General features: G+C 47.0%; 1 protein-coding gene across 1 annotated transcript; it reads left to right on the forward strand.

Annotated features, from left to right (window-relative positions):
- Positions 1–2,324: 2,324 nt before the first annotated feature.
- Positions 2,325–25,697, forward strand: Il10rb (interleukin 10 receptor subunit beta). Its single transcript, XM_004654575.2, has 7 exons — positions 2,325–2,418; positions 5,023–5,146; positions 11,132–11,289; positions 13,317–13,483; positions 19,207–19,354; positions 23,194–23,351; positions 24,198–25,697. The coding sequence occupies exons 1-7, from the start codon at positions 2,370–2,372 to the stop codon at positions 24,459–24,461; spliced, it is 1,068 nt and encodes a 355-aa protein (XP_004654632.2). The 5' UTR covers positions 2,325–2,369; the 3' UTR covers positions 24,462–25,697.
- The last annotated feature ends 891 nt before the right edge of the window (positions 25,698–26,588 follow it).

A 26,588-nucleotide genomic window follows, 5' to 3' on the forward strand; every position in this document is an offset into this window, starting at 1 on the left:
CCGCAATGGACCCTGAACCTTGGAAGGTGTGATAGAGATATTGCAGTGCTGAGCACTCCTGTCACTTCTTCTCAGTACCATGGTGCCTTCTGAGTCATCCCAAGGTCACTGCCATTTGAAAAGAGAAGCTTCTCTAACCAAAAATGAGAGTAGCATTAATATATGGGTATGACCATTAAGAAATGTGTTTTCAGTACCATATTTTTAAGATTTAAAAAAAAAAAAAAAACAAAGAACAAAAGCAAGGGTGCTTTAAGGTCTTCAGAAGAAATAGTACATTCAAGTCTTAAAGTCCCTGCTTCACAGGTTTTCAAGTGCTTCATGTGCACATTCTCCAGTCCCTGTGTTACGGGATACTGAGGCATACACAACGGGCACCAGAGACTGAGTGGGGAATCGGGATAAAAGTTGATTTTTCACACCAGCGTGGGCCCCGGGGAATCTCTTCCAAAACCTGGACCCTGATTCTTGGTGGTGAAGAGCTTTATATACCTTAACTGCTCTCCTTATTGTTAAGTCTCAGAGCTCAGAGCTCTGGCCTAGTGCCCGAGACCTTGAGTATGTGATAAGCAAGTTTTACAGAAAACAGAAAAAAAAAAAAGAAAAAGAAAAAAGACTAGTTAGCAGACAGATGCCTGCAGCTGTGCTATGGTGATAAAAAGAAATACAAGATGATTTGTAAGCCTAACCAGTACAAAGGACTATACAGTACAATAGTCTTAGACATAATAATGCATACAAAAGTCTGTACAGGAGGTAACTTTGGGGCAGGGGCTTCTGATGTAAATCTCCTTAGCACAATTTCCATCTCGCCTATATGGGATTCCAGTTGCTATCGTATGTCTGGGGGGGGGGGGGGGAAGTAAGTTCCCACATGTCCCAGTGCAAGGCCTGGGAGCCAGGCATATGGTGCTGGCACTTGGCCCTGGACACTGGCTCGGCCTACCTGGACTTCAGCTGCTTTGTTTTTTGGAAATAAAATGGACTAGGTGGTCGCCATGGGAGCTAAGAAGATGCAGGGTTAGAGACTCTGGTAGAAGAGCCGCTGTTTGGGCAAAGTGTCCCCCCACCCCCCGGAGTTGGTAAGGTGTGGGACCCTCCCATCGTATTCCCCTCATCTCCTATGCCCACACACAAAGGGAAAACGGAAAATTATGTGAGTCCTAGTTCTAAGGCTTGAAGTAGATTCCTTGTGTAATTGCCCTACAGAGATGCAAGAGAAGCTGTGAGGCAAGAGGCCTTTGCTTAACGACCTGGCGAAATCCCATAAGAAAGACCTTATCACCCAGGAGCCATTTCTCTGACTTCTGAACGCATGTACCATAGAACCAGATCTTTTGGCGCTCACACACTTTTTTGACTTTTTGTACAATGGTTTGAGGTTGGCAAAGGATCATGCTAGAATGCTTTTTATTTTCATACTTACATGTTTTTAAATTTTGTATAATGTTTGCGGATGGTCAAAGGGTAATACAAGAATACTTTTTCTTACAAAAGCAACGTGGTCTTTCGAGGCGTTTCTCTCTAGAATGCGTCTATGCAGCAGATTTGTGGTTCCCCTGGCATTTCAGGATTGCACCAGCTTCCTGTGACTGCGGTGCCCCACAGACATGGGCGCCTCCGCCTCACGTGTGGCCTGTTCTAATGTATGTAGACATTTCCCCACATTTCGCCTGACCCTGGGTTTTCCCATGTCGCCTCCAGTTAAGTTTAAGAAGAGGAAGTTAAAGCTTTCTCAACCGAAAGAAACAAGGTACTGAAAAACGAGTGACTTGGGGGCAAAGGGAACGAAGACTCCTCCTCAAGTTTCCTGATGAGGTCCTTTAAATGCCCTTATATTTAGGGAGAAGGCATTATAGGCGTGCTGCTTTTATGAGGAAAATAAATGGTAATAGAAAAAAAAGTTACAACCAACTGGGTGTGGTGGCACCGGCCAGTGATCTCAAGAATAGGGAGGCAGAGGCAGGTGGATGGCTGTGAGTTCTGGGCCATCCAGGGCTACATAGCAAGACTTTGTTTCAACAAAAAAAAAAAAGAAAAAGAAAGAATGAAAGATGAGGAATTAAGGGAAGGAAGGAGGAGAAAGAGGGAAGGAAAGAAAAGATCACAGCCTATAACTCCATCATCCAGATAGAAGCCCCGGGCTGGCGATTTAGTGCATGTATTTAGCTTGAGGCCACCTTCAATGTCCAGGTCCTCCTACCGTACCCCCAAGCGGGCCTCCCGGGAGTTCCTGGGGTGCAAGGGGTGGGGGTGAGCCGGGCTGGGGGCGGGGCCTGCAGGGGGCGTGGCCACGCCGCTCGGGTTCCCGGAAGAGCGCTCGGGCTGGCTCCGGGGCGCCCGGGCGAGCGTCCCGCGCTGGCGCGGCCATGGCACGGAGCGTGGCGGGGTGGCTGGGCGGCTGCCTGCTGGTGTCCGGTGAGCGGAGGGCGGCAAGGGTCCGGGCAGGTTGGGCTGCAAGTCCCCGGAGCCGGGCTGCGGGGACCCGAACTCGGAGAGGGATCGGGCGTGATGTGCGGGGCGGTGACCTCTCCGGGAGGGGCAGAGTGGAAGCGTCTCCAGATGCCACCCCGTGGGCGCCCGGAAAGCGGAGGGGTACAGTGATTTGACGACCCGGGCCCACTGTGGATGGATAATCGTGCCACGAGGTAGGATCCCCCCCCCTCCCCACCACCACCACCACCCATCACCCGGGTGACCCGACTGTCTGGACGGTCAACCCAAGGCGGGGCTGGGGAGTGGCTTCGCGCATCTTTGCCCGGCCCCTCTCCGCAGCCTGGGGGCACGGGGGTGCCCTTACTGAGGGCGTTTTCCAGGAAGACCCGCCGCATAGCGACTGGGACTGGCTCCGACTCACCTGGAATTCCCCCCGCCCCCGGGTCTGGTGGAGGCTTTCACAGACCCTTCAATCACTAGCTCCCTCCCACCCATCCCACGCGGTCCTCCGTTCCCCTTCGCTGCCAGATGTTCCCCCCGAAGTCCCTCCGCCGCCACCGCCTCCACCTCCCCACACTTTTCAGACGCTGGCTCCTCTGCGCCCCAGCTCCAGGGCTTCTCGGATCTACATCCTGGGAGACTTTTCCTTATAGGGTGAACTCTGCACTGGCCCTGGGGTCTCCCATTCTCAGGGTTCACTCTCCCCCCCCCCCCCGCCCCGTCTCTCAGGCTGTTACTGCTTGAAATCCTCCTCTGCCTGGTCCTCTGATAGCTGAGTTCCCTTGAAAGCTTTCTTCTCTTCTTTCGTCACGCTGTGGCTTTGAGAGATTCGGCGGCAGTCTGACATCAAATAGGTCCAATGCTGTCATATGTCTGTCTGTCTCTCTTGGCACCAGATGAGTGATATAGGTGGTTTGTTATGCACTTCTTGTATATGCTTTCAGGTTTTTTTTAATATTTTAAAATGTTTTTTTTTTAATTTATTTGACAGAGAGAGAGAGAGAGAAAGAGGCAGAGAGAGAATGGGCGCGCCAGGGCCTCCAGCCACTGCAAATGAACTCCAGGTGCATGGGCCCACTTGTGCATCTGGCCTACGTGGGTCCTGGGGAATTAACCCAGGATCCTTTGGCTTCGTAGGCAAATGCCTTAACCGCTAAGCCATCTCTTCAGCCCCTGCTTGCAAATTTCTATTTAAAATCTGAAAAGGGGAGCTGGAGCAATGGCTCAGCAGTTAAGGCTCTTGCCTGCAAAGCCTACCTATCCAGAGTTCAATTCCCCAATACCTACACATAAAGCCAGATGCACCTGGAGTTCGTTTGCTGTGGAGACCCTGGTGCGCCCATTTTCTCTGTCTCCCTTCTATCTATCTCTGCTTGCAAATAAATAAATAATTTTAAAAAATAAAGCTTAAAAATAAGACTGGAGAGATGGCTTAGTGGGCAAAATGGCTTGCTGCAGGGCAGGCCTGGGTTCAAACCATGGAACCTATAGAGATAACAAGAGGATCCCCAAAGCTTGACAGGCTAATTAGTCTTAACAGGTTCAGTGAGATAGATAAATAGACAATAAAGCCGGGCGTGGTGGTGCACGCCTTTAATACCCAGCGCTTGGGAGGCAGAGGTAGAAGGATCACTGTGTGTTCAAGGCCACCTTGGGACTACATAGTGAATTCCAGGTCAGCCTGGGCTAGAGAGACACCTCACCTCAAAATTAATTAATTAATTAATTTAAAACTAGATACTAAGATAGATAGGATTGAGAAAAATTTGCATTTCTGCCTGTACACATAGGAACGTGTATACTTGCTTACCACATACACATGCAAAATTTAAAAAAAAAAACTTAAAAATAATTTCTATCTATAGCTCAAATCTGTCCGTCTGTGTGACCTCCCGTTCCATGGTCCATCTTCATGTCTGTCCAGCATCTCCAGACTTCTGCAGCTGTAACAGGTCTCCTGGGTTACCTGTCTCAGCCTCAGTGAGGGCAACAGGTGCTTAAGCCTGAAATAGACATTAACCTGGACTGCTTCAAGTCTATAGAGAAGTGGAGAGTTGAGACGTTTGGAAATGTATCTGAAATCTTCACGGCCCCCTCCCCCCCTCTCACCTTCCTGCTTCTGCTAGCGCTGCGCTATAGTTATCTTCTCCTGTCCCCAATTCACTCTCGCTTCTCACCTCCAAAATTTCTTCTCATGGTGCTTCAGACAAACTCCAGGTTCCTCAGAACAGCTAATGTGTCCCGTGTATGTGTGTGTGTGTGTGTGTGTGTATGCATACAGTGTTGGATGTGGACATTTTCTCCAGCAATCTTTTTTTTAGACTTTTTGATTCTTTTTTATTTTATTTCTTTATTTGAGAGAAGCAGAGAGAGAATGAGCACACCAGGGCTTTCAGCCACTGCAAACGAATTCCAGACGCACGCACCACCTTACGCATCTGATTTATGTGGGTCCTGGGGAACTGACCCCAGGTCTTTTGGCTTTGCAGGCAAGCGCCTTAACCACTAAGCCATCTCTCCAGTCCATCCAGCAATCGTTTTGAAGTAAAAAAAATTGCAATTCCCCCCCCCCTTTTATTGTTACAGCATTGGGAATGGTACCACCTCCTGAAAATGTTCGGATGAATTCAGTTAATTTCAAGAACATTCTACAGTGGGAGCCACCTGCTTTCCCCAGAAAGAATCTGACTTTCACAGCCGAGTACCTAAGGTGGGTCTAATGGCTCTTGACAGGAAGGTGCCAGAGAAAGGTGATGCTGGGTTGGACTCACCACAGGAGGGAGGGAGTCTTGACTGCTTGCATGATCATGACCGCCTCTCTGCTGCTCCTGTGCTTTCCGTGCAGGGAGTTCTTGTGGTCATCTCTTCCTCTGGATGAACGATTCCTCCCTTTCCCTCTTTCTCTGCCTGCTTTTGCAGGTAGAGGGACACCCGTGCCACCATACCGCCTGATCTGCCCCTATGGGTTCTAGTAGCCTCTACTTGCCCTACCTGCCTCTTGCCCTGTCCCTGGTGAAGGAAGTACATGCCAGCCCTCTCCTGGCAGCCTGCCCTCACTGGCCACAGTCATCCTTGACTCCAGCAGCAGAAGGCCCAAGGCTGATAAGCTGGCACACCTGCTTCCCATATGATTCAGAAACAGGACAGACAAGCCCTTCAGTGAGGAAGGGGCATTCCCTTCCCAATCTCACTGACCCCACCCTCTTTCACATGCAATGCTTGTCTTACATATGTACCCAGCGTCTGAGAAGTAGAAAGAAGAATAAAATAATCCTCGCCCACACATTGGGCTTCTTAAATGTTTTTCTTCAGCTTGAAATCATTTCACACAAACCTAACATTCCGAGAATTTGAGGATAATAGTAAGAATTTCCAAAGAGTGCCTACATTGAGATTCACCAGTGTTTGCAAGCAAGTACCTTAACTGCTGAGCCATCTCTCTAGCCCCTCTCCAGTTTGTAATATTTACCTTGTTTCATTTCTCCCTACTTTCTTTCTTTTATTTTGGTTTTTCCAAGGTAGGGTCTCACTCTAGCCCAGGCTGGCCCGGAATTCACTATGGAGTCTCAGGCTGGCCTCGAACTCACAGCAATCCTTCTACCTCTGCCTCCCAAGTGCTGGGATTAAAGGCATGCGCCACCACGCCCGGCTCTTTCTTTTTTTTTAATTTTTTTTTTTTTTTTTTAATGAGAGAGAGAGAGGAGAGAGAATTGACACGCCAGGACCTTGAGCCACTGCAGTCAAGCTCCAGATGCGTGCACTACCTTGTGTGTGGGCCTGATCTCGTGCGCATGCATCCCTTTGTGCATTTGGCTTACGTGGATTCTGGAGAGTTGAACCTGGGTCATTAGGCTCTGCAGGCAAGCACCTTGACCACAAAGCCATCTCTCCAGCCCACCTGCTGCCTTTTTTTTTTAAATTTTTTTTTTAATTTATTTAAGAGTGACAGACACAGAGAGAAAGACAGATAGAGGGAGAGAGAGAGAGAATGGGCGCGCCAGGGCTTCCAGCCTCTGCAAACGAACTCCAGACGCGTGCACCCCCTTGTGCATCTGGCTAACGTGGGACCTGGGCAACCAAGCCTCGAACCGGGGTCCTTAGGCTTCACAGGCAAGCGCTTAACCGCTAAGCCATCTCTCCAGCCCCACCTGCTGCCTTTCTTTGCCTATGAATCTTTCAGTGTGTGTTTCACAAGAACAGTGTAACCTTTGCATCACTGTACACGTACATGAGCACTAATACAGTACTTTCTTCCCACCGATAGTCTAGAGTACAGTGATTAAAGAAGGGTCATTCTGCAACAGCTTTTCCTCAGATGTATTCCAGTTACTGTCTGGTTGTGTTATTTCATCTCGAGGAAACAAACAAACATCTTTTTCACTGAAGGGGGGGATATCTTCTTTCTTGTATCAATCAGTGTTTTGTTGTTATAATAGAATACCTGAGGCTGGGAATTTTATAAAGGAAGTTGGTTCATTTTGGCTCACAATTGTGGAGGTCCAAGGCTGCATGGGTTGATGCTGGCCTCCTTGTTGGCATAGCCCTGAGACACACACAGTATCACAAGGTCAATGTTTAAATTTTTTTTCTTTTTTTTTTTTTTGTTTATTTTTATTTATTTGAGAGCTACAGAAAGTGAGAGAGAAACAGAAAGAGTGAGAGAGAGAGAGAATGGGCGCTCCAGGGCTTCCAGCCTCTGCAAACAAACTCCAGACATGTGCGCCCCCTTGTGCATCTGGCTAACGTGGGTCCTGGGGAATCGAGCCTCGAAGCAGAGCCCTTACGCTTCACAGGCAAGCGCTTAACCACTAAGCCATCTCTCAAGATCAATGTTTATATTGGTCCCTCTATTCTAATAAAGCCAACAGTACTAAGTGACAGGCTCCACCCTCATCTAAACCTGTTCACCTTTGGACTGCTCCACCTCCAAACACCATAGTCAATTAAGTTTCCACCCTCTTACCCTCTATAATTGCCCACAGTGAGATTAAATTCCAACCTGAGTTTTAGAGGAGACTGACCTCACTTTTGGTCTCTCTCCCCTGTCATTTCTTTGCTCTATGCTGAGCTTTCTTACCATTGTAGCAGGGATGGTTGATACTAGGTGACAGTCTTTTACCTGTGAGTTCCTGGTAGCCTTGTGAAGGTAGAGTGTGAGGGGTAGTTTTTACCTGTGTTGTTTGAACGTGTGTCTGCCGTAGACCCAGATGTTGAAATTGAACTTGTAACTTGGATCTCTAGCTACCTGGCTGGAGGAAGTGTCTCTGGGGACAGATCCTGGAGTCCAGTCCTTAAGGTATCACTGAGGGTAGATCTGAGTTCTAGCCTAAAGGTGTAAGAGAGAAGTGGGGGAGGGGTCTGATTGCTGTTGGCTCATGATTGTTGCGTGTGTGTGTGTGTGTGTGTGTGTGTGTGTGTGTGTGTGTGTGTCACTGGCTGCTGGTGGTTTTTCTCTCCGCTTGGATCTGTGAAAGGGAGCCAGCTTCTTCTGCCATTGATGAAACTTCCCTTGGATCTATAAACTGAAATAAATCCCATTCCTCCCCCCAAACCGTGTCTGGTTTGGATGTTCATCCCAGCATTGTGGAACTGAGTGCTATAAAAGGTGCCCTCTCTGCAGAGCTATAGATGGGGAGCATGCATGTCCTTAGGGAAGAGATGGATCTTGCAAGATCTGCTTATCTGGCTCCATAAAAAGCCCATTTTGAGTTCAACCCAAGCAGGCACATTGCATCAGCTCTCTGTTATACGGGTGCTCTGGGTTCAGAGTATCCAGAAGTAGAGCACTTCGAAGGGTAAATTGATGGAAACACCGAAAATTTGATGCAAAAAGGACAGTGATTACATTGTCTATTGAAAAGGGAGAAATTATTTGTCAATAAAAATAAACAGGGAGTTGGGCGTGGTATAATAGTCATCAAAATTAATGATTAAAATTTTACCTGGTGCCATAGTGGACACTGAAATCCCAGCACTTAGGAGGCAGAGGTAGGAGGATTGCTGAGAGTTCAAGGCCAGCCTGGGACTACATAGTGAATTCCAGGTCAGCCTGGGCTAGAGTGAGACCCTACCTCAAAAAACCAAAACAACAGCAACAACAACAAAAAAAAAAAAAAGTGAAAGAGAAGTTTTATTTCAAAACAACTTTTGAAATACAGTGCGTCAGCCAACTGATGTATTCATTTAAGTGAAGGAAATGGTCACATATAAGAAACCTCCTTAACGAAATGACCCCAGATTTCCAAATAATAGAATGTGAGCCATCCATGAAGCATTGATTGATTAACAAAATATTTGGTGCTGGAGAGGGTGGCTTAGCAGTGAAGGTGATTGCTTGTGAAGCCTAAGGACCCAGGTTTGATTCCCAGCACCCATATAAGCCAGGTGCACAAGGTAGCACACATGTCTGGAGTTCATTTGCAGTGGCTAAAGGCCCTGGCATGCCCATCCTCTCTCTGGGTCTCTCTCTGTCTCTCAAATAAAAATAAACTATTTATTTATTTATTTATTTATTTATTTATTTAAGAGCGACAGACACAGAGAGAAAGACAGATAGAGGGAGAGAGAGAGAATGGGCGCGCCAGGGCTTCCAGCCTCTGCAAACGAACTCCAGATGCGTGCGCCCCCTTGTGCATCTGGCTAACGTGGGACCTGGGGAACCGAGCCTCGAACCGGGGTCCTTAGGCTTCACAGGCAAGCGCTTAACCGCTAAGCCATCTCTCCAGCCCAATAAACTATTTTTTAAAAAAATTGTGGTATTCTAAGTAGAAAAGGGACACTGTAAAATACTGTGATCTCACTTGTCTCTTCCTACTTTTTGCAAAGCTCTGGACAAAGTGACGAAGGGCAGTGTGGTCCCTAAGAGTCACCAGGCATAAGTGTGTCTGGGCAGGTTTCCTAGGCTCCAGGCCTAACCCCAGGCTCTGTTGTTGTTGCTTTTATTATTACCATTATCATCATACCATCATCACTTCTGAGGACTGCCAAATTGGCTTTGACACCTAGATGGGAAGGAGGAGTGGGAACCAGTCAGACAGCCTCCTCACTTACTGGAAGGAGTATTTCCTTCAGCCAGGTGGAGCTAATTACCCCTCCTAGGGCTGTTGTGGTAAGCTACAGGAATTCTTCAACTTGCTTCAGCCATCTCCAGCAGTTGTCATTGGAGCTGGGTTTCGACTGAGATGAATGGGTTGTTTCATGAAATTTCCAGAATCGCAGTGCTCGTCATTTTGTGTGAAGTCATCTTAGATCTTAATCTAGTTATTCTGTGTGTGTCAATATCTCACAAGTCAAGCCTTGCTGCTTTCAAAAATACATAGTGAAGGGCTGGAGAGATGGCTTAGCGGTTAAGTGCTTGCCTGTGAAGCCTAAGGACTCCATTCAAGGATCGATTCCCCAGAACCCACGTTAGCCAGATGCACAAAGGGGTGCATATGTCTGGAGTTCATTTGCAGTGGCTGGAGGCCCTGGAGCACCCATTCTCTCTCTCTCTCTCTGTTGCTCTCAAATAAGTAAATAAAAATAAACAACAAAAACATAGTGAAGGAAGGAAGCTTTCTCGGTCAAGTATGTTGAATATCCAACCCCAGTTTGAGAGCATTGCATGCTTATTAAGGCATTAAAATCTATGTTGCTAAGAGACCTAATCTTGTTTGACTAAGTATCCTTCTCCAAATTACTGGACCATTGGGTGAATTGTTTTTGACATGCCTTGTGATATCCCAGGGATCATTAAGGTCTCAGGAAGTAGTTTGAAAAATGCTAATATTAATTGTGTATACTAGTCATGAAAATTGATGATCAAAAATTTACATCATGGGCTGGAGAGATGGCTAAGTGGCTTAGGCAGTTGCCTGTGAAGCCTAAGGATTTATGTTCGACTCCCCAGGTCCCACATAAGCCAGATGCACAGTGATGCAAGTGCATGAAATCACACATGCGCGCAAGGGGGCGCACACGTCTGGCGTTCGATTGCAGTGGCTGACGGCTGTGGTGCGCCAATTCCCTCTCTCATTCTCCCTCTCTCTCTCACTCTCTTTTGCATTAAAAAAAAAATGCGGTCTGTTGGGCTTGTTGCACAAAAAGACATTTACCCTGTGCGGTAGTGCATGCTGAAATCCCATGCTTGAGAGGGTGAAGCAAGAGGATCTTGAATTAGAGGCTGCTTGGGCAACAGAGGAGGAGCCCATCTCAAAAACAAAGCAAGATTAGCTTTTTTTCTCTTCATCACCCTCCATTCCTATGTGGGAGCAGTAGCGGGCAGCCTCACGCTGCTGGGATGACCCTCCAAACCAGGCACAGTTTATGAGAGGAGGAAGGGATTTATTTGAAGCTTGCAGATCCAGGGGAAGTTCCATAATGGCAGAAGGAGTTGCCCTGCCCCCCCCCCACTCTTTCACAGGTCTGAACAGAGAGAAAAAGCCACCACCCACACCAAAAGCAAGCACCCTTCAGGACCTCCAGCACTTTGCATATCTTAGGCTGGAACTCAGGTCCACCCCCAGTGACACCTCCTTCAGATCTAAATTACACCTCCTCCAGATCTACATTACAAGCTTTAATAAACTCCTGAAATCAGTGGAGGGACATCCATTCAAACTACCAACCACAGTAGCAGAGGGAATGAAGTACCAGCCAGCCTCAACGGCTGAAGATAGTCAGAACTCTGACCATTTTTGTCTTTCTGATCATGTAGTTATAGGAAATTCCAGGAAGTATGCAAGAACACTGCCGCCACGGAATGTGACTTCTCAGTTCTCTCTAAGTACGGCGACCACATCTTGAGAGTCAGGGCTGAGTTTGCAGATGAACATTCAGACTGGGTAAAGATCACCTTCTGTCCTGTGGACGATAGTAAGCCATTTGTTTTCCATTTTGTTGTAAACGTTGTCATCTTGCCTTGGTTTTTCCCCATTGGTTGGTCCATCGACAGGAATTCTTTTGAGTGCCCACAAATGAATGGCCTTGCACATGAAGCGTGGGGGATATAATAAAGAGGTTGTAGCCTTAAAGAAATCCATGGGTGAGGAGCTAGCAGGATAGCTCAGTGGGTAAAGTGCTTCCTCACCAGCATGAGGATCTGAGTTCAATCCTCAGGGCCCACATAAAACAGTGTGTGAATGCTAATAATCCCTGTGCTGGGGAGGCAGAGATGGGAGGATCTCTGGAGGCAGCTACTCTAGCCAGAAAGAGACTCTGTCTCCAAAAACGAAAAGCTGTCTGGGCTTCCTGAGGATGACAGCCAAGCTTATCTTCTGACCTCCATGAACACATATGGGTACACGTGTGTGTGTACATGTGTGTGTGGCTGAGACAGGAGAGAATGTACATGCCTCTAGTAAAATAAATTGTTTAATTAAACTTCATTGTCACAAACTGGTGAATGAGTTGGGGGTGGGCCCCCCACTCTTAAGGACAACTGGAAGTTTAAGAGCAACCACTAAAAATATTAGTGATATCACCTGTAGCTTTCAGCCTGGAAAATCCAATTCAATAGACAGCAGAAAACAGAGAAAGGAAAGAAAACAATTAAGTGAAAAAATATTAAAGTCATTAGGGCTGTGGAGACGGCTCTGTCAGTGGCATGTGTGCCACACAAGTATAAAAAGCTAAGTCCAAGCCGGGCGTGGTGGCGCACACCTTTAATCCCAGCACTCGGGAGGCCAAGGTAGGAGGATCTCTGTGAGTTCGAGGCCACCCTGAGACTGCATAGTGAATTCCAAGGTCAGCCTGGGCCAGAGTGAGACCCTACCTTAAAAAAAAAAAAAACCACCTGCGTTCAGATCCCCCCAGAACCCACATAAAAGCTGTAGTTGTGGTATAGACACGTAATTCAGCTCTGGAGAGGCAGAGACAGGAGGATCCCAGGGACTTGTAGCCAGTTTATCTAGCGGAATAGGGAGAACTCTGGATTTAGTGAGAGACTCTGCCTCAAAAAAAAATATAATAATAATAATTGAAGAAGACACCTGACATTGACCTATGGCCTCCACCCACATGCGCACCCACACACCTACGAACATGTATACTTACACACATGCCACACACTTACACATTTGCAAAAAGCAAGTAGTCTTTATGCCAAGCATGGTGGCACATGCCTATAATCCCAATACTTGCAAAGCTGATGGAAGAAGATCACAAGTTCACGGCCAGGCTAGACTACATACTGAAACCCTGTCCCTCTCCCATTTCACCCCCCTCAAAAAGAAAAAGAAAAGGAGGGATGGCTCAGAGGTTATGGCGGTTGCCTGCAAAGCCTAATGACCCAGGTTTGATTCTCCAGTACCCATGTAAGCCAGACACACTAAGCAGTGCATGAGTCTGTAGTTGGTTTGCAGTGGCAGGAAGTCCTGGTGTGCCCATACTCATTCTCTCTCTCTCTGATGAGTTATAAATAAAATGTTTTTAAGAATTAAAAACAAACTGGATGTGGTGGTGCACGCCTTTAATCCCAGCACTCGGGAGGCAGAGCTAGGAGGATCGCCATGAATTCAAGGCCACCCTGAGACTACATAGTGAATTCTAGGTCAGCCTGAGGTAGTGTGAAACTCTACCTTGAAAAAAATAATAATAATAATTTTAAATGAAAAGAAAGATAATGTTGGCAAATAATGTAAAATAATAAAGTTGGAATAATTCTAAATATGTGGGAAATTACAGTAAATATGAATGAGTAGCTTAATCGAGACAAAGGTTATCAGATATTTTTAAAAGAAACAAAATCTTTCTTAACCATGTCAGTCAGTATCATAACAATGCCTGCCAGAGAGCAGTACTATTCAATAGACTAGTTGTTCCACATACTATCAAAGATTAATGGTCAAGTAAAGTTTTTAAAATGTGATTTGTAATGATACATTTGTTTTGTTCTTACTCAGCTATTATTGGGCCTCCTAGAGTGCAGATAGAACCGCTTGCTGATTCCTTACACCTGCGTTTCTTAGCCCCCCACATTGAGGGTGAACCTGAGACGTGGACCATGAAGAACATCTATAACTCTTGGGCTTACAATGTACAGTGTTGGAAAAACGGGACTGATGAAAAGGTAAGCTTGGCTTATCATGTGCGTTTCATGTGTGCGCCCACGTTCTGTGCTCCATTTTGGTTGGCCATGACGCTAGAGAAAAAAGACCTTACCAGGTGAGGGCACGTAGGATCCATAGGGTCTAAGGTCTGCTCCTCTGCAATCCAGAAGCCCCCCACCCCAGGGCAATTATAAGGAGTAGACCTCCAGGGTGAAGTCCAGGGAGTGATAGAGACCTTCCTGTCCCTGAAGAGAAGTTACCGGAGAAGCAGAGCTGTGTCAGTAGCTGGTTGGGGGAAGTTGGAGTCAACTGAAGCAGGTGATCATCTAAATGACACTGTGTCCTGGCAGCCTCGTTCCCTGGCCCACACATATGCAGATCAGCGGAGGCTGAGTCTGAGTTGAAGGCACGACCCCCACTGCCCCTCCAGAGGAGCTGTGGGAACAGTGCCAATTTTGTTCATATTTCTTACCCCAGCTTTGGCTGTTCCTCTCATCTTCAGGGGAACAATTATTTTACAAACATGTCTCGAAGCCAGAAATATATGGTTGGAATATTGCCCCTGCCATCATGTGGCTGTGGTCAGACCCATGACCTTAACTTCCTCAGACCCACAAAATGGACACCATAACCTGCTTCACTCACAAAACAGGGTGGGTAAGCCATTTTGCAGGTGTGTTGGGGAATTTAATGACAAAAAGAAAAACATAAACTTGTCCCATTGCCTGGAAGTACATGAGATTCTGTTCCCTTGTTGTAGACATTTTCATTCATCCCTCATCCAACGGAATGCTTCTGCACTGAATGTTGTTTGTGGTCCTACGTAGATTCACATGAATGCTCTATCTAAATTACATTATTTACTGCTTAATCCCCAAAAGTTGGAAAGGAAGAAATCACTCATGTTTATTGGCTTAGGATAATATAATTAAGTGTGTGTGTGTGTGTGTAAGTGTGTGTATGTACACTGCAGAGCCGAAAACAGATCTCAAGTTAAATTTTTTACCCAAATAATGAGTAGTGAATAATGATGATGTCGTGCATTAGGCTGCCCCTGATGCTGTAGCAGAACATTACAGACGAGGTAGTTTGTAAACAGTCGTCTGGAGGCTGGGTAGTCCAGGGGAAGGTGCAGCAGCAGAGCCAGCGTCTGGAGAGCATCTCTAGACAGACTGAGGTGAAGGGCAAGGGGGGAGGAGCCCCCTCCACCTCTTTGGCTCAATCGCTGATGGTATTCATGGGGCTCTTGCTCATGACCTAAAGACCCCTCCTCTCAGAGCCGGGAAAATGGCTCCGAGAGAAAAAACACTTGTTGTGCAAGTGAGACAACCTAAGTTCAGACCCCAGAACCCACATAAAGCCAGACATGGCGGCAAGTGTCTATGATACCAGCGCGTCCATGACAAGATAGAAGGCAGGGACAGGAGGGTCCCTGGAAGTTTGTGGGACAAGGATCGACGCTCAAGATTGTCTTCTTGGGCTGGAGAGATGGCTCAGTGGTCAGGCACTTGCCTGTGAAGCCTAAGGACCCCGTTTCAAGGCTCGATTCCCCAGGTCCCACGTTAGCCAGATGCACAAGGGGGCGCACGTGTCTGGAGTTCGTTTGCAGTGGCTGGAGGCCCTGGCACGCCCATTCTCTCTCTCTTATCTGCCTCCTTCTCTCTCTGTCTGTTGCTCTCTAATAAATAAATAAAGATCATCTTCTTGCCAGGTGTGGTGGCGCACGCCTTTAATCCCAGCACTGCAGAGGCAGAGGTAGGAGGAGCACCTTGAGTTCAGGGCCACTTTGAGATCACATAATGAGTTCCAGCTCATCCTGGACTTGAGTGAGATGCTACCTCGGGGGGGAAAAAAAGATTGTCATCTTACCTCCACATACAAGCTGGGACTCATGCATGCCCCCCCCACACACACACACAAAGAAAAAAAAGATTACAACTCTTCATACTGCCACTATTAAGTTTTTACACAGGCATCTCAGAAGACAAATATGTTTAAACACAGTTTATAGGCAATCTGATGTCACAGAGGAGTCAATTTTGTTTACAGTCAAGACCTCAGGAAATGTATGTATACCTGAAAAGCGAAACACAACATCGAGTTTCATAATCACTCATCAGTGCAAACGTCTCTGCTAACGTCTGGAACCCAAAGCTAATACCCCAGAGGTTAGTAGCACCCGCTCATTAAAGACCCAGCTCCAGGCTGGAGGGTTGGCTTAGCAGTTAAGGCGTTTGCCTGCAAAGCCAAAGGACCCAGGTTCAATTCTCTAGGACCCACGTTAGCCAGATGCACAAGGGGGCGCACACGTCTGGAGTTCGTGCCCTGGCACACCCATCCTCCCTCCCTCCCTCCCTCCCTCCCTCCCTTCCTCTCTCTCTCTCTCTCTCCTTTCTTTCTCTCCTTTCTTTCTCTGTCAAATAAATAAATGAAATTTTCTATTAAGAAAAAAAAAAAAAGACCCAGTTCTACAATCACCAGGGGCTGAGTGTCTCCATCGCCAAGCATGACATGCAAACCCATTTTACATTTAGCTTATCTAGAATATGTCCCCAGCACTGGCATCTGGCCTCTTGCTTCACTCTGGGAGCTCCCCCTTCACAGATGTCACCCTCGCACCAATTGATATCATTCCCTTCCAAGCAACATCCCTGAGATTACCGGAATAGTTCCCAAAAATAGTAGCACGAAGGACTATTGGAAATTCTATCTCCTGATGGGAGAATGAAACCAGGAATTTCCCAGAAGTGAAAAAGACAGGGGCTAGAGAAATGGCTTAGCAGTTAACTGTTTGCCTGCAAAGCCGAAAGACCCAGGTTCAATTCCCCAGGACCCACCTAAGCCAGATGCAAAAGATGGTGCATGCGTCTAGAGTTCATTTGCAGTGGCTGCAGCCCCTGGTATACCCATCTCCCTCCCTCCCTCTCTCTCTCTCTCTGTCTCTCTCTCTCAAATAAATAAATAAATTAAAAATTTCAAAACAATAAAAAAAAAAGAGAGAGAAAACCCCTAAAGAGATTTGTGACAGACCCTTCACGTCTGCCAGTACCTTGCCCCTTACTGTCTGAGCTGCGACAGGAAAAGAAGGTCCCACTGTAAGGTGTTAGAGGCCTTAGACTCTTAGACTTTTAGAAGTAAAAGGTAGTAAAAGGTAGGAGTTTCTGTTGGCTTTGTTTGGGGCACTTGTTTGTTTTATTTACGAAGAGTGACATGAGTCTCTGCTTGCATTCAGTAGGCATTCTCTACTTCTTGCCTTCAATGAGGCTAACCTCTCATGTAGGAAAAGGAATATTGACAAGCTATAGACAACCCCAACCCCTCAGGAAAAATCAACAATTAAGAAAGTAAAACTTCAGGGCTGGAGAGATGGCTTAGCAGTTTAGGCACTTGCCTGCAAAGCCGAAGAACCCAGGTTCAATCCCCAGGACCCACGTAAGCCAGATGCACAAGGTGGCACATGCACCTGGAGTTCGTTTGCAGCAGCTAGAGGCCCTGGTGTGCCCATTCTCTCCCTCTCCCTCCCTTCCTCTCTCTCTCTCCCTCTCTCTCTTTAACCCCCTCTAATAAATAAAAATTTAAAAAGTGAAAATTCAGCACTCACTTTAAATGCTCTTTTATTTCCCTTTATTTTGCCAGGAACAATTTCAGTTTCTCAATTTTAGAAAAATATCATTAACTATGATATCTTTTGTTGTTGTTGTTTGTTTTTGTTTTTCAAGGCAGAGTCTGGCTTTATCCGAGGCTGATCTGGAGTCCACTATGTAGTCTCAGGGTGGCCTCAAACTTACTGTGATCCTCCTACCTCTGCCTCCCTAGTGCTGGGACTAAAGGTATGCACCACCATACCCAGCATAATTATGATATCTTATATTCAGATTAAAATGGCTTGAGGAACTCCAGCTGCCAGAGCAGAGGCAGACCATAATATGTGCCCTAAAGAGAGGGAGCAAGGGCTGGAGAGATGGCTTAGCGGTTAAGCTCTTGCCTGTGAAGCCTAAGGACCCCGGTTTGAGGCTCGATTCTCCAGGACCCATGTTAGCCAGATGCACAAGGGGGCACGCACACGTCTAAAGTTCGTTTGCACAAGGTGGTGCCTGCATCTGGAGTTTGTTTGCAGCAGCTAGAATCCCTGGTGCATCCATTTCTTTCTGTTTGCCTCTTTCTCAAAAAAAAAAAAAAATGAAAATAATAAATAAATACATCAAATGTATTGTCTTAACATCTCTGGAGCCTTGAGAGTCCAAGATCCATGGGACTGCCAGGCCGCACTGCTTCTAACGATGGGAGATTCACTCGCTCTGTGCCTCTTCCCCCAGATCCTGTGGGCTTGCTGGCAGCCCTTAGTTTTTTTTGGCTTTCAAAAGCATCTCTCAGATCTCTCTGCCTTCCTCTTCACATGGCTTTCCCCCAGCCAGCTGCCCATCCATGTCTAAATTTATCTTCTTCCTTATGAGGACATCAGACATTGGATTAGGGTCTCATTCTCTAAATCTTATTTTAAATTGATTACCTTTATAAAGATCCTACCTCTAAATAAGGTAACATGGACATTACCTGGAGATAGGACCCTTTAACATATGAATTTTTATGCAGTACAATTTAATCCATTAAAACATTTCTCTCTCTCTCTCTCTTTGTCGAGGTAGGGTTTTACTCTGGCCCAGGCTGACTTGGAACTCACTATGTAATCTCAGGGTAACCTTGAACACATGGTGATCCTTCTACCTCTGCCTCGTGAGTGATGGCATTAAAGGCATGTGCCACCATAGCCAGCTAAATATTTTTCTGGGGGGGAAGGGTTCTTTTTCTTTTTCTTTCTTTTTCTTTTTATTTATTTTTAATTTTTTTATTTTTCTGAGGTAGAATCTCCCTCAAGCCTAGGCTGTCCTGGAATTCACTATGTAGTCTCGGGGTGGTATTGAACTCACAGTAATCCTTCTACCTCTGGCTCCCTAGTGCTGGGATTAAAGGCATGTACCCAGCTTTTTTGTTTAGTTTTTCTTGAGGTAACATCTCACTGTAGCCCAGGCTGACCTGGAATTCACTATGTAGTCTCAGGCTAGCCCTGAACTCATAGTAATCCTCCTACCTCTGACTCCTGAGTGCTGGGATTAAAGAAGCGTGCCACCATGCCCAACCCTTCCCCCTTCTTTATTTTATTTATTTATTTATTGTTTTTTCCAGGTAGGGTTTCACTCTAGCCCAGGCTATTCATTCTATTCTCAGGGTGGCCTCGAATTCACAATGATCCTCCTACCTCTGCCTCCTGAGTGCTGGGATTAAAGGCGTGTGCCACCACTCCCTGCTCCCTCTTTTTTAAGGAATGCATGATAGTGTAGATGTCAGAATTTAGGTAATGGGATCACTTCTCTTATTGTTGTTTTGGTTTTTGTTTTTCAAGATAGGGTCTCGCTCTAGCCCAGGCTGACCTGGAATTCACTGTGTAGTCTCAGGGTGGCCTTGAGCTCATGACAGTCCTTCTACTTCTGCCTCCCAAATGCTGAGATTGTAGGCATGCACCTCCATGCCCAGCAAGATCATTTTTTGACATCACAGTAAGTCTTACCTCGTCCCCTAGGACAGTGTCAGGATCCTCAGGAGAGACTGGGAGAAATTCTGGCCACCTGTTCTTTCCTATTTTAAGTCTGAAGCAGAAATTCTAACTGGTAGGGTAAAAGGAAAAGAAGAAAAGATGATGCTCTTTCTCTGCTGAGCCATGTTCCTATGTGTGTCTCGTTACCAGTTTCAAGTTACTTCTCAGTATGACTTTGAGGTCTTCAAAGACCTGGAGCCATGGACAACTTACTGCATTCAGGTCCAAGGGTTTCTTCCTGACCGAAACAAAACCGGAAGGTGGAGTGAGCCTGTCTGTGCCCAAACAACCGAAGACGGTGAGTGGGTTGGTACGCAACCTGTGATTCTGCTAGCTGTGTGAGCCCACCCATGGGTCCTGGTCATCATGGTCCTCATGTTTGGAGTACAAGCAAGGGAGAGAGGCAGGCGAAAGACGTGTAATTTCTCCCTAGCTTCTCCCTAAATACAGACACCCTATTCATCCACCCGCCCATTTATCCATCCATCATGGAGCCAGGCACTGTGACAGATGCATTCACATGCCTACAGATGGCTGCAGTTGATGGTGCCCAGGCCCAGCACACTGGTCAGGGATCTCTGACCTTCTGTGTCTGTGAGTTGGCATCCCCCGCTCCACCCTGCAAACAGTCCCTTTCAAAATGATTTGCTCTGAACAGGCAGGGTTGGTTTTGTAGCCTCTCTGGCTAGCACATGCAGAGGGCTTTGTTCATGAGGGTATGTGCTTGGCAGGGTTGAGCCCAGGCAGCCAGGGCAGCTGGTGTGAATGAGGGGTTGGGGGCTGGGGCCCCAACTGCCCAGGGTGACCTCCAGGATGTTGTTAGGAAAACAAAGCAGGATTGTTGGTTAAAGCAGTGTAAAACCAGGCTTTGGGCTGGAGAGATGGCTTAGTGGTTAAGTGCTTGCCTGTGAAGCCTGAGGACCCCGGTTCGAGGCTCAACTCCCCAGGACCCACGTTAGCCAGATGCACAAGGGGGCGCAAGCATCTGGAGTTCGTCTGCAGTGGCTGGAGGCCCTGGCGCGCCCATTCTCTCTCCTTCTCTCTATCTGCCTCTTTCTCTGTCTGTCACTCTCAAATAAATAAATAAAAATATTTTAAAAAAATTAAAACCAGGTTTTGCTCAGTATGTAGCGGCTGAAGGACGGAGAAAGCTCCACTTGCAGAGTCTGGGTCCGAGAGGAGAAAGAACCGAGTCAGAGATTGGGTGGGGGGGAGAATGACTCAATTCGAGTAAATGCTATTGCCATTCGGTCATCCGGAACTTCCAGTGACATTAGTCAGTCAGCCTGCTGCTGTTCTCTGGGAGAGACTGTCTTTGCTGGTGACTTCAAAGGACTGGCTCTTGGTCCTGGAGGAAGACAGGCTGGGGTGTAAAGTGACGTGTATTTCCCAAAGAGACAGAGGAAACTTCACAGTGGGAAGATTCTTTTAGAAAGTGATCAGGGGCTTGTGGCCAGATGTTGGCTGGTGAGCACACTGTGTACCCCACGCTTGGCTCTAGTCAGGGCCCTCCCAGGAAGCTGAATTGTCCCCAAAGACAGCCTCAAGGGGCTAGTAGCCCCAGCTGGCTCTCAGATTGCTCAGCCCAGGGATTTGCATGGAGTCATTCATGTGAAAGTTCTTTCCCTTTTCTTTTTTTCGGGGTGGGGGTGTTGAGGGGTTTCTGTGTGTGTGTTCAAGGTAGGGTCATGCTCTAGCCCAGACTGACCTGGAATTCACTACCTACGTAGTCTCAGGCTCACCTAGAACTCACAGCATCTTCCTACCTCTGCCTCCCACGTGCTGGGATTAAAGGTGTGCGCCACCACGTCCAGGATTTTCCCTTTTCAGTACCAAACACTGCTGTCCACTTCCTTCCAGCTCTGTCTGCTGCTCCAAGGCCAAAGAAAGTGCTCAGAACAGGGAGGCTCATTGTCACTCTACAGGCAGCTAAGCTGGGTCAGAACTCCTGTTTAGTATTCAGTTGATGTACTCCATCAACAGTGCTGGAAACTGCTGGGGATGGGTGGAGCAATATGTCTCCTTCCACATTCCCTCTAATCCACAGCAGATCTTGATTCTTACACTCCCAAATAAGAATTCCCATCCAGAGGCTGAAGAGATGGTTCAGCCCTTAAGGCGTTTACCTGCAAAGCCAAAGGATCCTGGTTCCATTCTCCAGGAAACATGTGAGCCAGAGGCACAAGGGGGCGCATGCATCTGGAGTTTGTTTGCAGTGGCTGGAAGCCCTGGCACGCCCATTCTCTCTCTCTCAAATAAATAAATAAAATATTATTTTTTAAAAATTTCCCACACAGGGGCTGGAGAGATGGCTTAGCGGTTAAGCGCTTGCCTGAGAAGCCTAAGGACCCCGGTTCGAGGCTCGGTTCCCCAGGTCCCACGTTAGCCAGATGCACAAGGGGGCGCACGTGTCTGGAGTTCGTTTGCAGAGGCTGGAAGCCCTGGCGCGCCCATTCTCTCTCTCTCTCTCCCTCTATCTGTCTTTCTCTCTGTGTCTGTCGCTCTCAAATAAATAAATAAAATTAAAAAAAAAATTTCCCACCCAGGGCACAGGGAGAGCAACAAGGTTTGTTTTAACAAGCAAAAGCAGAGAGTCAGTATGTCCTCTAGAATGGGGGGCACGCTGAGCCCAGGTGCAACAGCAAAGGGTTACCTCTGCTGTCTGGACTTACAATGCTGGCTCGACCACTTATCTTACTCTTGCCTACTTCTGGGGTGGTCCGTGGTGGTCCCTTCCTGCAGTAGGTAGACATGTTCTCATAAGCCCTTTGAGGGCTGGAGAGATGGCTTAGCGGTTAAGCGCTTGCCTGTGAAGCCTAAGGACCCCGGTTCGAGGCTCGGTTCCCCAGGTCCCACGTTAGCTAGATGCACAAGGGGGTGCATGCGTCTGGAGTTCGTTTGCAGAGGCTGGAAGCCTTGGCGCGCCCATTCTCTCTCTCCCTCTATCTGTCTTTCTCTCTGTGTCTGTCGCTCTCAAATAAATAAATAAATAATAAAAATTAAAAATAATAAGCCCTTTGAATTCCCAACTGAGCAGGAATACATGATAGATAGATAGATAGATAGATAGATAGATAGATAGATAGATGGATGGATGGATGGATGGATGGATGGATGGATGGATGGATGGATGGATGGATGGAAGTATGCATACAGTTGAGAAGTTTATTAGGGAAAGGGCAGCAGAGACTTGAGCATGCCCCTCAAGGGGCCTTCACGAATGTTGGCTATGGAGACTGGATTTGTGGTTTTTCCCAGAGCCCTGTTCTTATTTACCTTCCCAGTGTTCTCCAGTCCCACTGTTTTAACCATAACAAAACTACACTGCAAGCTGGGCATGGTGGTGCACGCCTTTAATCCCAGCAGTCAGGAGGCAGAGGTAGGATTGCCAAGAGTTCGAGGCCACCCTGAGACAATATAGTGAATTCCAGGTCAGCCTGGGCTAGTGCGAGACCCTACCTAGGAAAAATAAAACCTACACTTTAGGACTAGAGAGAGGGCTCAATGGTTAAAGGTGCTTGCTTGCAAAGCCTGACTTCCTGGGTTCAATTCCTCAGTACCTACATAAAGCCAAATGGACAAAATGGCACATCTGTCTAGAATTCACTTGCAGTGGCGGGAGACCCTAGCACTCCCATATTTACTCTCTCTCTCTCTCTGTATGCCTCATTCGCTCTTGAATGAATAGGGTTGGAGAGATGGATTCATGGTTAAGGTGCTTGCCTATGAAGCCTAAGGACCCAGGTTCAATTCCCTGGTACCTACATAATTAAGCCAGATGCACAAGATAGTGTATGCCTCTGGAGTTCATTTGCAGTGGCTAGAGGCCCTGGTGTGCCCATTCTTTCTGCATCTGCCACTTTCTCTGTCTCTCTCTGTGTGTCTCAAATAAATAAATAAAATATTTTAAAATAAAATAAATGTTTTTAATACCACACTCTGAAGAAGATTCAGGAAAGCGGTGAAGCTCACTGGAAACCCTTGGGTCTTCCAGCCAGCTGCTGTGTTTCGGGCTGCTATGAACAGATGGGCCTGTTTTTAGAGATTGCTGCGGGAGCACAAAAGCTATAATGGAATAAGACCGCTGTGACTCGACTTGTGGGTGGCAAGGATCTAACCCCGCGTTGTCCCCGGCAGAAACAACCCCTTCCTGGATGGTGGCCCTCATGCTCATTGGTTCGGTCTTTGCCGTCTTCCTGGCCCTGGTCGGATGCTTCGCCTTGTTGTGGGGCATTTATAAGAAGACCAAGGACACCTTCTCCTCTGGGACTTCGCTTCCTCAGCACCTGAAAGAGGTAGGCGGGATGGCATGCGATGTGAGTTCGAAAACCCCTGTCGGAAAGAGCCTCTGTCCACGGTCAGGACTGCACAGTGCCAGGCAGCATGTTGTTCTGGGAGAAGGAGACATGGATCGTATGCCGGTCCATACCCATGCACCAACGCAGCCAAGGTCTCTTCCAAATTCCCCCTTTCTACACAGATCAAGTCCTCTTGGCTTAGAAACGCACTGTTCTCCAGAACAATCTCATCTTAAATAATTGCATCTGCACTGATCTTATGTCCAAATAATATCCCATTCTGAAATAAAGAAGGTTAAAAGTTCAACATATAGTCAGGAATGGTGGTAAACACCCATAATCCCAGCACTCAGGAGGTGGAGGCCGGAGGATCAAGAGTTCAAGGCCATCCATGGTTACATATTTACAGGCCAGCCTGGGCTACATGACACTCTGTCTCAAAAAAAAAATTTTCAGCCGGGCATGGTGGCACATGCCTTTAATCCCAGCACTCTGGAGGCAGAGGTAGGAGGATTGCCATGAGTTCGAGGCCACCCTAAGACTACATAGTGAACTCCAGGTCAGCCTGAGCTAGAGTGAGACCCTACCTCAAGAAATGACACAATAAGAATTTAAGATTTTTTTTTTTTTGAGGTAGGGTCTCACTCTATCCCAGGCTGACCTGGAGTTCACTATGTAGTCACAGGGTGGCCTTGAACTCACTACAATCTTCCTACCTCTGCTTCCCAAGTACTAGGAGTATAAACATGTGCCACCACACCCAGCTTATGTAAAATCCTTTTCAGCACAGAAAGTAGAAAGGAGAGAACTCGGTAACTAAGTGTCCTTTCATTCCTGCCGCAGTTTCTTGGCCACCCTCACCACAACACGCTACTGTTCCTGTCCTTCCCACTGTCTGATGAAAGCGAAGTGTTCGATAAACTAAGTGTCGTCACAGAAGACTCTGAGGGCAGCAAGCGGGATCCTGGTGACCGCAGCAGCCTTGGGGCCCCCTCTGAGCCAGGACTGTCAGAGCTCTGTTCCAAGGATGAAACCCAGTCAGCTGGACAGAGTGACCCCTGCTTCTCACATCTGCCTCAGGAGTGTTATAAGAATGCCCACTTGTGAGAAAAAAGCAACAAGTCTAGGACTTTCTGGCACTGGATTTATCGAGGCAACAAAGGAGCTAGTTTTTAAAGACTCAGATGATAAAATTCCTCCATGTGGGGAGCTCACTGCTTTATAAAGACTTCCATCATTTAGAGGCTGGGCTTGGGGCTCAGCTGGCCCCTGCCTACTATGCCCAAAGCCCTTGGTTCTACAGCTAGCACACTTGTAACCTCAGCATCCAGGAGGCGGAGGCAGGAGGATCCGGAGCTCAGCAGCATCCTCCGTTACATAACTGGTTCTCAGGTAACCTGGGCTACATGAGACCCTGTCTCAGAAAAAGAGACTTTAATGCTTTTTTTTTTTTTTAATGGCAACAGAAAAATAAATGGCTTCTGAGAGTGTAATTTTGAGCCTTTGTGCTCACAAAAATAAGGATCATGTTTTAAATTGTGAGAAACAAACATTTTAGGTAAGGGATAAGTGTAGAGATTCCATGAAATCCTAAGAGTGCCCACAGTCCAGAAAATCCAGCGTCATCTCAGAAGTGGTCAGCACGCTACCTACACAGGACGTGCGTCATAGGAGGGAGAAACGGACACCAACATAGAAGAGTAGGAAAGAAGGGATTTAATGGAGGGGGAATTCAGGAGGGAGGAAAAGAAGAGTGATGGGAGACGATTATGGTCTTTGTATGCGCTACTTTGAATTAAGTATCCCCCATAAACTCATGTGTTTTTGAATACTTGATCCCTAACTGATGGCGTTTTGGGAGCTGGAGCCTTGCTAGAAGGGGTGGGCTTATGGGGGTTAGAGGCAGCTCCCCTTGGCTGGAATCCAGCTCACTCCCCTCTACTCTTTGCCACCTGCTGTGGCAAGGAGGTGATGCCCAGCTTCTGCTCTGCTGCCTTTCAGTGCCCCTTGAGGCTGTAAGCCAAAATGAACAACTTTCCTCCACCAGTTGTGCCCGCAACAAGAAGGTAACTGTAACGCGGTATATTGTCTTTCTGTATATCTAGGCTGTCAATAGGTATATTTTTTTAAGTGGTCAGCACCACACTGGACAGGAATGGACTTTTTGGACTCTCAGACTTCAAAAGGATTTATTTTCCATGAACCTCTGGTGTCCTCTGGAAGCTTTACCCTCTACTCAGTCTGTGTGTGTGTGTGTGTGTGTGTGTGTGTGTGTGTGTGTGTGTGACAGCTTTCCACTGTTGCGACAGAGTGCCTGACATAAATAAAAGGAAGAAAGGTTAATACAGGCTTGTGGCTTCAGGTTTCTTCAGTTTTGGGCCTGGGGTGGCACCATACATCATGGTGGGAGTGTGTGGCAGACACGTGTTTACCTCATGGTGGCCAGGAAAAAAGAAGTCATGATATTATATATAATAATAATAATTGTAAATAATATGCAATATTGTGACATTTACTGAGCTGAAGTCCCAATATCTCCTCAGGCAGGGGGACTCCTCCTTTGACGTAACTTCTTCCAGCTAGGTTCCATTGCCTTCCATTAGCACCACCAGCTGACCACCGAGCCTCTAGTATACGGACTTCAGGGGACATTCAAGATGCAAGCCATTGGAGTGCCCCACTTGGGTAATTATTAAAGTAGTGCCTGAGGCTGTAGTTTGCCACTTGATGCCCATTCCTTTGACAAGTCCTCACTGCTGCTCAGAGTGTGGGCACGTGCTGGGGCCAGCCTCCTACCGTTGGATCCGAACTCACATTCCAAGAAGTCTCAAAGAACATTAACGCCCTGAGCTCTATCCAGCTCAGACACTGGTCTGTAAGCATCTTCGTTTTAAGGAATGGACATACAGATATAAGGAATGCCTAACTCAGAGCCAGCATGGAGCAGTCAATTAATGGTAGCTGTACTTACCGACCACGGTGTCTCATACTTAAGACATCCACAAACATAAGCCTGTACCACAGTCCCTTCCCTCTGGGACACAGTGCCCATAACGCCTATCCATCAAAGGCCTCCAAATAGAAAAAAAGAAAAAGAAAACACACCATTTTACTTTTTATTTTATTATTTTATTTTTTTTTAATTTATTTTATTTTTGAGAGACAGAGGAAGAAAAAGGCAGAGAGAGAGACAGTGGGCACACTGGGGCCTTTCAGCTGCTGTGAACAAAATCC

The sequence above is a fragment of the Jaculus jaculus genome, chromosome 5 (genome assembly GCF_020740685.1).
Source record: "Jaculus jaculus isolate mJacJac1 chromosome 5, mJacJac1.mat.Y.cur, whole genome shotgun sequence".
Lineage (NCBI taxonomy): Eukaryota > Metazoa > Chordata > Mammalia > Rodentia > Dipodidae > Jaculus > Jaculus jaculus.